The sequence below is a fragment of the Typopeltis vanoorti genome, chromosome 5 (genome assembly GCF_054136105.1).
Source record: "Typopeltis vanoorti isolate ZY-2024b chromosome 5, IOZ_Tvanoo_1.0, whole genome shotgun sequence".
Classification (NCBI taxonomy): domain Eukaryota; kingdom Metazoa; phylum Arthropoda; class Arachnida; order Uropygi; family Thelyphonidae; genus Typopeltis; species Typopeltis vanoorti.
Window position 1 is genome coordinate 12,601,793 of NC_143553.1, and position 14,835 is coordinate 12,616,627.

The 14,835-nt window shown below is 36.2% G+C and overlaps 1 protein-coding gene across 1 annotated transcript in view; it reads left to right on the forward strand.

The window, feature by feature from the left end:
* The window catches only part of LOC150106228 (uncharacterized), a 373,927-nt gene that overhangs the window by 151,130 nt on the left and 207,962 nt on the right, over positions 1-14,835 (forward strand). The window contains exon 6 of the mRNA XM_090392254.1: positions 5,631-5,701. Within this exon, the coding sequence (XP_090248380.1) occupies positions 5,631-5,701 (71 nt within the window). The remainder of the gene's footprint in view (positions 1-5,630; positions 5,702-14,835) is intronic.

Genomic DNA, 14,835 nt, shown 5'->3' on the forward strand with positions numbered 1-14,835 from the left:
TATTGTCATATTATATTGCTTTGAGATATCATTTAATGATTTTAATGATCTTTGTAAGTCATCTTCTGATGTAGCTAATACTATTTGATCATCTGCAAATAGTAGTGTATCTATCTTCATTTGCGGGGTCATTTGTATACCAAATGGGTTATGTTGTTTCCAGATTGTTAATATTTCATTTATATATATATTGAAAAGCAGAGGTGAGAGGGTACATCCTTGTCGTACTCCTCTTGATATATCTTTCCATTCTGAGGTGTGTTCTAATTTAACTGCTATTTTATTTTCTGTATATATTTCTTGAATAGATTGTAAAAGTTGGTTTGGTATGTTTAAATTGGTTAATATTTTAAACAATTTTTGTCGACTAATTTTGTCAAACGCTTTTTCATAATCAATAAACGCCACGTGTGTTTCTTTTTGAAATTCTCTTCTCGATTTTAAAATTAAATGTTTGTTTTTGTTAATCTAAAGTTGTGTTTTGCCTGAATCTCTTTTACTGCACCATTCATAAAATATTCGAACCAAAGCGGGAGAGATAAATAAGTTAAATATACTCGGCCAGTATATATAACAACAACATATAAGAGAAGGGTTGTTAAGAGTTGGTTTACCTTCAATTCTTGAACTAATTCAGATATAAAGTGGCGCAGTCTTTAAATATAAATTTTCTTTATATTTGAATTAGAAATCAACTTACAACTTATCAATTGTATAAGAGCATCATAGTGATTAACATGTTGGATCCGAGGTAAAGATTTAGAAGAATTAGGATCCAACACTGGCTTTGAATCCGTCATCTTGTTGAAACATTATTCTTATTTAAATTATCCATTTTTATTTGTTAGATGCTGAATGATACTGATCTGAATATAGAGAAATTTATATTATCCTGTGCTATATTTATATTAACTTTTTCAATCTCACTTTATACAGGCCGAGGTTAATATCATTTAAGGCTTCCGCAAGGTCCGATATTTTTTATGAGCGGTGCAATGAAGGATAATCAGGCAAACACCAAATTAGAATCAATGAAACAAAACATTTAATGCAGGGTTATATAACATGTACATTAAGTATAACTTTGAAAACAAGATAATGCAAATCAGCTTAGTTCAGGTATTCATAATAAACATAAAACATTAGGCATCAGACATCCAGCTGTCAATTCTACATTCTTCCGAATAATTAAAATGGTTCACACAGTTCAATGTTACAGAATCTTACAGTAAATACTCTTACAGTAGAAATCTCTAATTCTCTCTTAGTCAACAAACACTTAATTCAATTATGAGGCAGTTATCACTTCAAGGGGGAAACACTTTAAAGCTCCATACTTCGGCTAATTTTAGTAGAATGCCATAGTTAATGTTAAGATATATCAGGTGGAGCTAACTCTTATTTCTTCACACTGAAATATCAAAAGGACTGCTCTTACCGGGTTACACCTTTTACACACTGAATTTACTATAGGCACACTTAAAACTGTAGTTAACTAATACTTTGAAGCAACACTATTCAAAAGAAATCTTCACTATAATAACTGAAATATTAAACATAGAGTTTCACAAGTCTTGACGCACTCGTTTTAGGTAATCTACTTATTCCTTATTTTCTTCTATGCATTAAATTCAGCTTTGCACTATTATTCCTCAAAACAATTGGAATTCGTCGTAATTTTTGAATTCCATGGAATATATTCTGAATTGCCTATTAATTTCCCGGTCCATTCTTAATCTGTTTACGGCATTTCCATATCCCCTTACTGCCACCAGTTACTTTACTCCTTGCTGTCCTAAATGCTTCTCCCTTGTTTACTTTCGTTTTCCCATAAAATACCTTCATTCTTGCTGCCAAAATCTTGTTCTAGCCAGTTCAGCTCATGTCAACTACTTCTCCCTTTGAATACCATAGCTCACGCTTCATGCACGCGCAATCTAAAATTAACTCCATTTCCTTGACAACAGCCAATCAAATTCAATCAGAAGAATTACATAAAATTACTTTCTCTTTCAGTAATGTTAAATAAAAAATATAGTTCACATAGGGTACATTAAACTTACATATATATAATTTCTTAAAATATTATTATAGGAATTATTTAAATAAAATGAATGACATTTTTATACAGAGTCCTTTTTATAACTATTACATTACTTAAGATTATATTATTAAATAATAATAAACAAACTTTATTATTAAAAATAAAGTTAAAATAATTAAATAAAATTAAAAAAATGCACTGCTCGTGCTCCATATATTATGATTATTATTATTAGTCATCTCCAGAGAGTCCAAGGACTCATTGAGGGAGGGCATCTACTCTACATCCACCACTCACAATCCACCAACTGATCGCAACTATACCAACAGCATCTACCGCCGACCACTACTAGTATTTCCACAATAACAAACATCCATGCCCACGGCGGGATTCGAACCCGCAGCCTTTTGACTGGAGAGCGGACACTCTACATACATACATAGCATGTATATATTTGGACAAATTAAAATCCACGAAGAAGGCTATCCAATACACCCATAATTTTATATAAAAACACTATCACATCACTTTTATCAAAAAATCTTATTAAAATTACTCAAATCATTATTAACCAAGTCCATATTTATTTAAAATACAGACTACCTATTTCAAAAAATATCAAATCTAATGTTATACTATGAAGACATCCTTATTTCATTGGATGCAGTGCTGCTGTATACCAACATGGACATCCTCAGAGCATTAGACATCGTTCGTACATTACAAATTTTTTTAAAATTTAACAATGACATCTGTATCCAAATCTTTGGACTCACAATGGGCCAAAATATTAGTGGACAATTAACGAAATTATTTTTCATATTTAGAATCAAATCTATTAAACCCTTCTCTTCCCCCCCTAGCAATACATTTTACAGCCGATATGTAGACTGTTTTATGCATTGTTGAACCAACATGCATTACCTCTTTACAAGCTTCTTTTAACGACTTCAGCAACATGAAAAATCAATTAATTTCCTAAACTTAACATTAATTAGAATTAACAACAAAATAGCCACAAAAATATTTCACAAACCTACACATAAATTACCTCCACTTTAAATCATCCTAATTCTGTTAAAAAAAATCAGTTATTCTTTTACAATCTATAAACACATACAAATTTTCTGCTACAAGTAATTTTCTTAACATGGAGATTAGAAAATTAACACTGATGTTTCAAAAACAAAATTACCCCATGCAGCTAATAATTTATGTTAACCAAACAGCAAAAACTCGTCTAACCAGTCCCATAATCAAAAAAACTTTCCAGCACAAAAAAAAAATCAGTAAACTCCCATATATCCAAAATACATACAAAGCTTATAAATATATATTCAAGAATACCAACTATAAATTAGTGTTTACTCCTAGTCACAAATTGGCAACTTTCTTAAAACCTACCAAATTTCACTGATAAAAGGAAATATTAGAATACACAAAGTAGTCTACAAATTTTCTTGCCAGCACGTCTGCAATGTCACCTATATAGGTTCCACGATTAGATCATTATGGACAAGACTACAAGAACACTTCTGTGATTGCAGTATAACAATTCCAGAGCATTTAAGTAATAAGAGTAAAAAAATCAAATACTGGGGAAACAAAAATTGCAATCCACACCCTTGAACAGAAGCATACCCTGCAAATTGATAAAGCTATCATATTAGACATTGGAATAATGAAACAGTGCTAAGGATATCAGAAACTGTAGCCATTATTAGTTGCATGGGGTAATTTTGTTTTTTAAATATCTGTGTTAATTTTCTAATCTCCATGTTAAGATAATTATTTGTAATAGAAAATTTGTGTAGGCTTGTTGGCCAAGTGGTAAGCATATCCACTCTCCAGCCAAAAAGGCTGTGAGTTCGAATCCTGCCATGGATATTTGTGATTATCTGTGAAAATATTAGTGGTGGTAGGCAGTAAATGGCATTGGTGTAGATGATGCAGTTTGCTGTGGTTGATGGATTTGAGTGGTGGAAACAGAGTTGTAGAGTAGGTGCCCTCCCTCGATGAGTCTTTGGACTACTTGGAGGTGTCCTTTAATAATAATAATTAAATGTGACAATAACTCCATAAACTTCCACTGCCCTCTATGCAATCTCAGAGATTGGAAGTTCTACAAATTGGCCATGATTCCCACCAATAAAAAGCAACACATAAAATCTGATGCAGATATAAAGCCGACATGACACACTCCACTTTTCCCATGAGCTCTGAAGTCGAAATGCCTCATACCCCGTATTCCAATTTTTAAAATCTTTTTTATCTTAATTTTTATCTTCCTCTTTTTTTAAAAAATTTTCTAGTTCATCCTTGATGCGATTTTTCAGTTTTTATTCTGCATATCTTTAATTTCCACATTTTTATTTTCCATATATTTTTATCTCTATTTTACTCCCTTTTTTGAAAAAGTTCTAATATTTATTCAAATGATATTCCTAAATGGTTTATAGTTCATTATTCATAGTTCATTTTTAATGCCTTAAAGTTCAATTACATATGTACTTTTTATCAGTATATTTCTGATGCCGTTCCATAAAATGTTAATCTTGAGGATTCTATAAAGGTATGTCAAAAATTCCGTTTATATTACTTTTATTTTAATATATGTTTTTAAAATACATATCAGTGTTTTAATTTAATTGGAGTAAAAAAGAAAATGATATAATACAAGGGGTACTCCTTATGAAAATTGGCAAAATAGCCATAAGTATTAATAACACATGCTTGTTTTGAGTACAAGTATACGAAAAATGAAACAGCTACAAATACAGGATATAATCAGACCTTTATAACAAAAGAAGAATAGGAACCTCATTATAACATATGTTGAAAGTGGCCACCTCTTTTGTGAATACAAATTTGCACTCTTTTTACAAGGTTTGATGCCACCTACTGAATCACCTGCACACTGATGTTTTCAACTGCTATTGAAATGTTCAATTTTAGTTCATCCAGTGTGTGTGCGTGTGTGTGAGGATTATTCTGATAAACAACATCTTTGAGATACCCCAAAGAAACAAAATATGATCTTGGAGGCCACAATTCTTTCTAGATGGGACGGTCACTGAAAAATTCTTGCAAAAAATGTATGGTATTATTCGATGTGTGGCACTATCTTGCTGGAACCAACAATGTTGTTTGCTGATATCAAGGAATGTCACAAACTGTGTAATGATGTCTTGGTAGATGGAACTATCCACTCTCATTTCAAAGAAAATGGGTCCCACTATACTATGGCATGATATTGCACACCAAACTCCAATTTTTTTAGAATGCAAAACCTTTTAATGAAAAGCATGTGGATTTTTACATGAACAAATCCTGTTGTTTTGGATTTGGTCATGTTACTTATCCATGAGAAAGCTCATCCCTGAAACATGGATGAACTTGGACTTTCTCATAGATAAATAACTTGGGAATTAGAGACTCACAGTCAGCAAGTGTTGAAGTACAATATAAATGCATGTAGTTACTATGCTTTACCCAATATAGACAATGTTGATTCTCTAAATTACAATGCAAAGAAATAGACTGATAATGCATCACTAATTTTCTTTTGTTATTGAATAACTTTCAGGTTTGGACCCTACAGAGGCAAAAATTCCTTTATTCTTTTAGTCAGCATTCAAACTGGGTGAGAAGTGCAAGGTATGCTTAGAATATGTATGTCATATTTTGTATCTACAGTTAACTGTCATTTTTAAAAAGAATGAATAATTGATAACCAGCATTACTTGTATGTTATAACCATATAGGCAGGTATAACATAAAACATTATTGAACTAATCATCACTCTGGAAGCTGTGGTCTTCTGCCTCTCCATGAGATTTCTTATTGAATTATGTTTCATCTCTATGCTACCAGGTTCTGATAATTGAAATAGACTTAGATAATCTTATTTTGCCACTTCTATAATATTATGGGTGACTTTAATAGGCATAATACTCCAGGTAGTACCAGAATAAATGAACAAGATCATGTTGTTGAGTATGCTTGACATACTTAACAATCTGTTTCCCTTCCATTTTTCACTCTTTTTGTGGGAAGTCAAAGAGAATATATATGGAAGCAATCCGCTTGGTGTCGCACTGATTAGATCGTCGGCTTGTTGAGAGCTCCTGAAAAGATTAGTAGTATTTTGTGTTAACATTAGATATTTTACTAGTATTTTAAGTAGTATTGTTTGCTTTTTGTTTCTTGGTGTGTCTGTGCAATTTTTGCGTGTTTTCTGTTATTTTAATTATTATTTTTAAGAAAAGATAGCGTACGCATGGCACCGATAAAGAAAAAAATGGCGGCCAGGTCGCCATGTTTGTTTAAGAGTTTTGATGTAAACGAATTTATGCAATGTGCTGTCTGTGAGATGTATGCCTTGCGAAGAGCGGTGGGAGTCTGGTTAGAAAGTGATAGTGGAGTTAATATGTGTAGAAAGTGTAAAGAGAATGAAGACTTCAAGCGTGTTTCGTGTGTCGAGAGTGATATCGTTAACGATAGTCAGAATGTAGAAAATGGCTGTGTGCTAGAGAATTGCGTGGTAGTGCCAGATAGGTGTGAGAGCGTCGCTGAAAGTGTAAATGAAGGTAGAAACACAGAAAGAATGGATGATTTGATTGATAATGAAAATGGTGAGATAAATGCGAGTAGCGAAATTGCCCGTTTGAATGGTGTGATACACAGAGCTAAAAAACAACTGGAGCGTATGGAAAAATGTGTGTTGAACGTACAGACAAATAACCGGCGGAAGTCTGTGACGGCAAATAATAGAATGTTCGTAAACGTCAATAAAATGAAGGAGCGAGTGCTGTATGGGGATTCGCTATTAAGAGGCGTAATAATTGAGAGTTTAACGAAGTTGTACCAGCCGGGTGCGAACATAAAGGACGTCAGCGAATCTATTCGACTGCAAAAACAGAGGGTGAAAGAGATGATAATCGTGGCAGGAACGAATGATTTGAAAGAGGACAAAATGGAAATGATAGAGGATGTGAGGAAGTTGTTTGAGGTAGCAAAAGAGAAGAGTGAGAGAGTTAGGATGGTGAGTATCTTACTGCGGTATGACAGCGAAGTGTTTAGAAGGAGGGCCATAATTGCCAATGACTTTATGCATGGGTTATGCATGGAGAGTGGTGTGGAATTTGTGGATGTGTGGAATGAGTTCGATGGGCGAAAGGACTTATATAAGATGGATGGGTTACATTTGAATGGAGTTGGTGTACGGAGACTTGAAAGAGTGTTGATGAATGATGTGGAAGTGGATGTACAGACTCAGGGAAACTAGATTTATTAAAAGGGGGGGGGGAGTAGATATGCAGACTTTAGGGGGGGCAGTTAAGTGTATGAATGAGTATGTTATGCCCGAGCGAGTACGACGGACAACAAATCAGAATGGGATAGTTAGTATAAGGTATCAAAGTAGGGATGGGACAAATGGGCTTCTGCGATTCATGTACACTAATGCCAGGAGTATTAGGAACAAGAAGGAAGAGTTTTTGGCCATGGTTGGCACTTCCAGGCCACAGGTTGTCGGTATTAGTGAAACATGGCTGACAGAAGATGATAAAACTAGTGGGATTGAATGCGACGGGTATAGCGTGTTCAGGAGTGACAGGGTGAATAAAAAGGGGGAGGAGTGTTATTGATGATAGCTGATGAGCTTCAGCCAAGGAGTATAGAAGTTGAACTGCAGGATGGGGAAAAAAGCACATTTGAGGCTGTTTGGTGTGAGATAGAATCTAGCAGAACAAAATATACAATTGGGTGCTGCTATAGACCGGGTGATGGAGTGGATGGTGGGGATAGTATGCATAAGCAAATAGAAGAAATGAGTGGAAGGAGGGTAATTATTATGGGTGATTTCAATTATGGTAACATTGACTGGAAAGAGGAGAGGGCACATGGGAAGAAGGAATTGGATTTTATGCGGTTATTAAGGGACAACTATCTACGGCAACATGTATTGGAAAATACCAGGGGGCAGAGAGTGCTGGAGTGCTAGTAATTGCAACTGAGAATGTGGCTGTAACGAATATGACCATGTTGCCACCAATTGGTGAGAGTGACCATAAGGTCATGACTTGGGAGGTGGCTAAAGGAGTCGAATTTACAATTATGACAGGGTACATGTGGAATTACCGGGCTGGTAAGTATGACAAGCTTAGGTGTGTGCTTGGCTCAATGCCATGGCATGTAAAACTGCAAGGGCTGGATGTTGATAGTGCATGGGAGGTGGTTAAGAACTGTTTGCAGGAGGCAATGGTTGACTGTATACCAAGAGTCCGAATAATAAATCAAGTAGGAGTTAAATGGATGAATAACACTATTAAGCTTGAGCTGCAAAAAAAGAAACAATTGTGGAGGGAATTTAAGGAGAAGGGTGACCATCAGGCGCAGGAACAGTATAAAGCTCAGGCCAGGATGGTAACAAGGGTGGTAAGAAAAGCAAAAGCAGATTACGAAAGGAAATTGGCCATGCAGGCTATCCCAAACAGTTTTTTCAATATGTTGCAAGTAAAAGGAAAAATGCTCATGGTAGAATGATCTTAAAAAATGCTGAGGGTAGGGAGGTAACCGAATCAGTCGATATTGTGGAATTACTGAGCGAGCACTTTGCAAGAGTATATCATCCAGGTGGTGACTTTGCAGGAATGGAAGAACCAACAGCTTATACTGGAATTGTGATGAATGAAGTAGAGGTAACTAGTCTATTACAGAACCTCAATGTCAATACATCTGTGGGATTGGATGGTATACCAGCTCGTATCGTACGTGAAGCGGCCAAAGAATTGTCAGTGCCCTTGACCATTTTGTTTAATTTGAGCCTCAGGACTGGGTCAGTCCCAAGGGGGTGAAAAGAGGGGAAAATAGTTCCACTGCAGAAAGGTGGTTCCAAGGCTGCTGTTGAAAATTACCGGCCAATCAGCATAACAGGAATCATTATCAAGGTCTTAGAGAAAATAGTCGAGGAAAATACAAGATTGGATAGAAGAAAATGGGACACTGTATCAGGGACAGCATGGTTTTGTGAAGGGTAGGTCATGCCTCAGTAACTTGCTCACGTATTATAACACAGTGACGGCTGAACTGGATAAGGGTAATGGGTTTACAGTGATTCTACTGGACCTTGCTAAGGCCTTTGACAGGATACCACATGGAATTCTAATCAGTAAATTGCAGCATATGGGAATGGACATACGGTTGGTGAGATGGATAGGAGGGTGGTTGACGGAGAGATATCAGAGAGTGGTTTACTCAGGAGTAGAGTCCACAAGACGGCCTGTGACTAGTGGTGTATCACAAGGATCTGTTCTTGGACCACTGCTGTTTAATTTGTTCATAAATGATATAGGAAAGGATCTGAGAGGAACAGTTCATTTGTTTGCGGATGATGCGAAGTTGGGTAGGGCAATAGTGAATGCAGATGACATCAAAATTTTGCAGGATGATTTGGATAGATTGGAGGTCTGGGCTAAGGAGAATGGATGTCAATTTAATGTGGCAAAATGTGAGGTTATGCATTTTGGGGTGAAAAGATTGGCGGCAGTTTACTGCATCGGTGGAACCGTGCTCCAGGAAATTGATGAGGCACGAGATTTAGGAGTGTTGGTGGATAAGGAATTGAAATTTAGGGGACACATTGCAAAAGTGGCCAAATCAGCTCATCAAATCACTTGGTTGCTGAATAATACGTTGACAAGCAGAGACAAGCAGGTTATTGTTCCTCTGTATCGAGCCTTGATAAGACCCCATCTCGACTACTGTGCTCAGATTTGGTTTGGTCACCTAGGTTTCTTCTTGATGGGGAGGAGGTGGAGAGGATCCAGAGGCGAGTGACCAAGATGATAGCAGGTCTGTGGAATGAACCGTATGAGAACAGGTTGAGGATTTGTGGGTTGCAAAAATTGGTTGATAGGCGGAGGAGGGGAGATATGATTGAGACATTCAAATTACTGAAGGGTTTCTATAAAATTAATTCAGAAGATATTTTTGAGAACAAGGCTGGTTGTGAGAGGACTAGGGGACATCCATGGAAACTGGGCAAAAGTGTGGTTAGTAAAGGTGTTAGAGCTGGGTTCTTTACTTTTAGAGTAGTGAATGAGTGGAATGTGCTCCCTGCGTCTGTGGTGGATGCTGTGACAGTGAATGAGTTTAAGGCGAGGTATGATAGATACTGTATGAATGTCGAATAGTTGCGATGAATATGATTTGGGGCCTCCCTCGACGAGTCTAATGACTCTCTGGAGTTGCCCGTAATAATAATAGTTGCTTAACTCAGAGGACCTGCTGACACGTCAGGAGAAGGCTTTGCTAGAATCTCAGGAACAAATTCATATCTACCTGTGATTTGTACTATGTCTTCACAAGAACACCATCTTTTCCTACATGGATGCCCATGTGGAAATTTAGGACAAAGCTGATTTGAATACTTTTTTCCCTTCTTGCAAGATTTCTTATCTGTCTAAAGCCATGGGTAAACCCTGATTGCCAAGCAGAAAAAAAAAAATCAAGGCATGAGGTATATTCTGAAGATACCCTACCACATCAAATCTCTGGCAAAGGCACATTGATTTTTTTATCAAAATCGAAAACACTCTTGGATCTGTATATATATATATATATATATATATCTTATGCAACCAGTGCAAAAGTTGTATGCAATAAAATCTGGAAAATGAAGCTTCACATCTAGTTCAAAAGAAAGTTCATCTACTTCAAAAAAAAAGTACACATCTTACTGAATTTTTTTTTGGTATTGAAAGTAGAACAAGAGAAATAGGGTCTTAACTATCCTACAGATGGATAGAGAACACCAGCCATTTATCAAGGAAGAACTGAAAAGAGCACTTGACTCTTTCATGCCAGTGCTCTAGGACCTGATGACATCCATGTAGGAGATGATAAAACATTTTTTGTGGATCTTCTACTCTTATTTTACACTAGTATATTTACTGAAAAAGTTTCTTAATTCATGGTGTAAGGTAATTTTCATTGCCTTCCCAAAGCCTGGAAAAGATCCAAAACTTAAAACCAATTACATTCTTTATTGATCTGACCATCACATACATGAAAAAAAAAATTAGATTTTAATAGTCTAATATTAATTTTCATAGTCTAGAATTAGCAGAGCTAATCTAAGGTGGTATGGTCACTTAAACAGAATGGGCGAGGAAAGATTAGCAAAAACAAGTGTTCTCTGCCAGGTTGGCAGGAAAACGATCAAGATATAGGTGGATTGATACTGTACAAAGTGCATTAGAAGATAGAAATATAAGATCTGATAATGTTGGAGTCTTGACAAGTAACAGACTGATTTGGAGGAAAATTGTAGATCGGAAGTTAGTAATGATGTAAATTTTTCATGTAGTACTATCACATCCTGACACCCCTTGTGAGAGTACATGGCAGGAATTTAATGATGATGAGAATTTAATAGTCTAATCTGTCATTTAATTCAGAGTGTTTATATAAATATTTATAAATTAAAGATGCCATCATCATCATAATCAAATTCCTGCCATGTACCCTCAAGGGGTGTACAGGATATGATAGTACTACATGAAAAAAATTACATCATTATTAACTTCCTATCTACAATTTACCTCCAAATCAGTCTGTTACTTGTCAAGACTCCAACATTATCAGATCTTATATTTCTATCGTCTAAGGCACTTTGTACCGCATCAATCCACCTATATCTTGGTCTTCCTCTGGGTCGTTTTCCGGCCAACCTGGCAGAGAACACTTGTTTTGCTAATCTTTCCTCGCCCATTCTGTTTAAGTGACCATACTACCTGAGATTAGCTCTGCTAATGCATTCCTGGATGCTGACAATGTCAAGTTCTTTCCTAATATCCTCGTTTTTAATATGATATTGCCATTGATGCCATCTGTTCACTCCTATTATCTTTCTCAGGACTCTCATATCTGCCGTCTCTAGTCTTTGGTCAAGTGTTTTAGTGTTTTACTTCTGACCCAGCTCTCAGATAAGTTAAAACTGGTTTGAACACTGTCTTGTATACAGCTAATTTAGTGTTCCGACTAATTTCTCTCTTATTCCATATGAATTTATTCAGTTGACTTCCCACCGTACCAGCTTTGCTGATTCTGTTGTCTATTTCTATATTTAATTTACCATCTTCAGTAAAAATCGTGCCTAAGTAGCTGAAATGTTTTACTTGTTCCACAGGTTCTCCATTCACAACACAGTTGAAATTTTCAATGATTCTGCCTATTTTCATTGTCTTTGTCTTTTTATTGCTGACCTTCATATCATATCTATTACAACAGCTATTCAATTTAGTCAGAGAATCTTGCAGACTTGTAGCGGATTTATTTAGAAGTATAACATCATCCGCATAAAGCAAAGAGCTGACATTAACATCTCTAATTTTGATATCATGTTTAATACCACTTTCCTTCATAATATGATCCATATAGATAATGAATAACAGAGGGGATAATGTACATCCTTGTCTCACACCAGATGTAACATTAAACCATCTTCCTGTACTTTCTTCAATTCTAACTGCTGACTTACAACTCAAATAAAAACTAAGTATTGCTTGATGTAATGCCCCAATGACACCATATAACTGCAGCGTATTGAATAGCTTCTCTCTTGGCACCTTGTCATATGCCTTTTCCGAATCGACTAAACTTAAATACAGATCTTTGTTATATTTCCATGCTTTCCCAACTATTTGTCGTAAAGTGAAGATCTGATCCTGACAGCCTCTATTTGGCCTGAATCCAGCTTGTTCTTCACCAAGCTTTTCTTCCACAATTCTTCTCAACTGTTTCTCAAGTATACTTGCATAGATCTTGCCAGGAACACTTAGTAGCGAAATACCTCTGTAATTCTCACATTCAGTTTTATTACCCTTTTTATATATTGGTACTATGAGAGCTCTACTCCAATCATCGGGAATTCGTCCCTCTGTCCAGGCTTTCTGAACTATGCAGTGCAGCCACTGTAAGACTTTTATACCACCATACTTCAGCATTTCTGGTCGAATATCATCTACTCCTGCTGCCTTTCCACATTTCAAGCCTTTGATGGCTTTTTCTACTTCAAGTATGGATATGTGTTCCTGACTGCATGCCTGGTCAGTGTTTTTTACCACTGTGCTATCATCACTGCTTGTTTCATTTAGCAGTTTTTCAAAGTAATTACTCCATACTTCAAGGATATCTTTTTCTACCGTTTTCATGTCACCTTTATCATTTCTAACTGCTTTTACAGCACTCTTTCCTCCATTCCTAAGCTTCTTCAACAACCTCTAGAATATTTTGCCACCTTCTTGATATTTATTTTCTATATTCTTGCCAACGTCCTTCCATGACTTTTGTTTAGCTAGTTTTACACAGTGTTTAGCATTTTTGCATTTGTCTCTGTATTCTCTAAGAGCACAAGCTGACTTATTTGACAGAACCTTTTGATATGCTTTCTTCTTTTCCTTCACTGCCTCTTTAACTTCCTTTGTCCATCAGGGAGTTCTGATTTTTTTATCCTTGCAGACAACCTCACCACATGCCTCTCTGGCAGAATCAAGCAATATTTTCTTCAGAGTTTGACACTGAATCTCCAAGGTTTGATTCCTGTTCTCAAACCCTTTCATTTTTTCTTCAATAATCTTTGTGTATTTTAGTCTACAGTTCACATCTGAGAACTGCTCAACTTTTATTCGCCTTAATACTTTCTTACATGTCATTCTTTTCAATATGAAATTCAATTTTATCCTGCTCAAGACTAAATAGTGATTACTTCCAATTTCAAATCCTCTGTACACTCTGGTGTCCTGCACCAGGGAGAAAACATCACTTTCAACAATAACATAGTTAATGAGACTTTTCTTATTCCTTGCCTCTCCATGTGAATTTGTGCACATTTTTATGTTGGAACATGGTGTTAGTAATAACCAGTCCATGTCCTGAGCAGAAATCCAACAGATATTTGCCATTATTATTAGCTTTGCTCTTTTCTCCAAATTTTCCCAAAATATTTTTGTATGTCTGACAATCATTTCCTACTCTGCTATTTAGAGCCCCAACAAGGACCAACTTTTCCTTTTTCATTGTGTCAGTTGCTTTTTCTAAAGCTTCAAAAAATTCCTCCACTTCTACCTTAGTAGAACCTTCTGTGGGACCATAGGCACAAATAAGTCTCATTGTCCAGTTCCCCATTCTCATATTTGCCCACATTACTCTACTTGAGATTGAGTACCATTCAAGAAGATTAGCCTCGTATTTTGTTTTGAATACTATGGCTACTCCTTCTTTTCCTTGATTGTCATTGCCTGAATATAACATTTTGTATTTAGTGCTCAGAAAGATCTCACCAGTTTTTGTCTTTTTTGTTTCAGTCACCCCTATTATTTCGATCTGGTACTTATCTAATTCCTCAGCTAGCTCCATTTCTTTGCCATTCAGGCTTCTTACGTTGATAGTACCGATCTTTAACTCTGGTGATGTTGAGTTGGGGTTTGTTTTCAGATTTGTTCCAGTAGCTGACTTTTCGCTGTTCGCCCTGGTTCCCTGGCGAAAGCAACGGGGGCGTTGTTTAACCTGGCGATGCCCCAGCTGGCATGAAATTTTGTCATGTTGTAGGATCATTTTTTTTTTATTTTGGTTTAACCAATAAGAATATAATTTGGTCGGCTAAATCCCAAATTGCCAGCCCATCCTCGTTCGTTCAGTATCCAAGTAGATACCCAACTGGGTGCACCACGAGAAGGTGAGGATTGGACATTAGGTCAGAAGCCCTGGTCGGTTCTCCGCATTCCTTT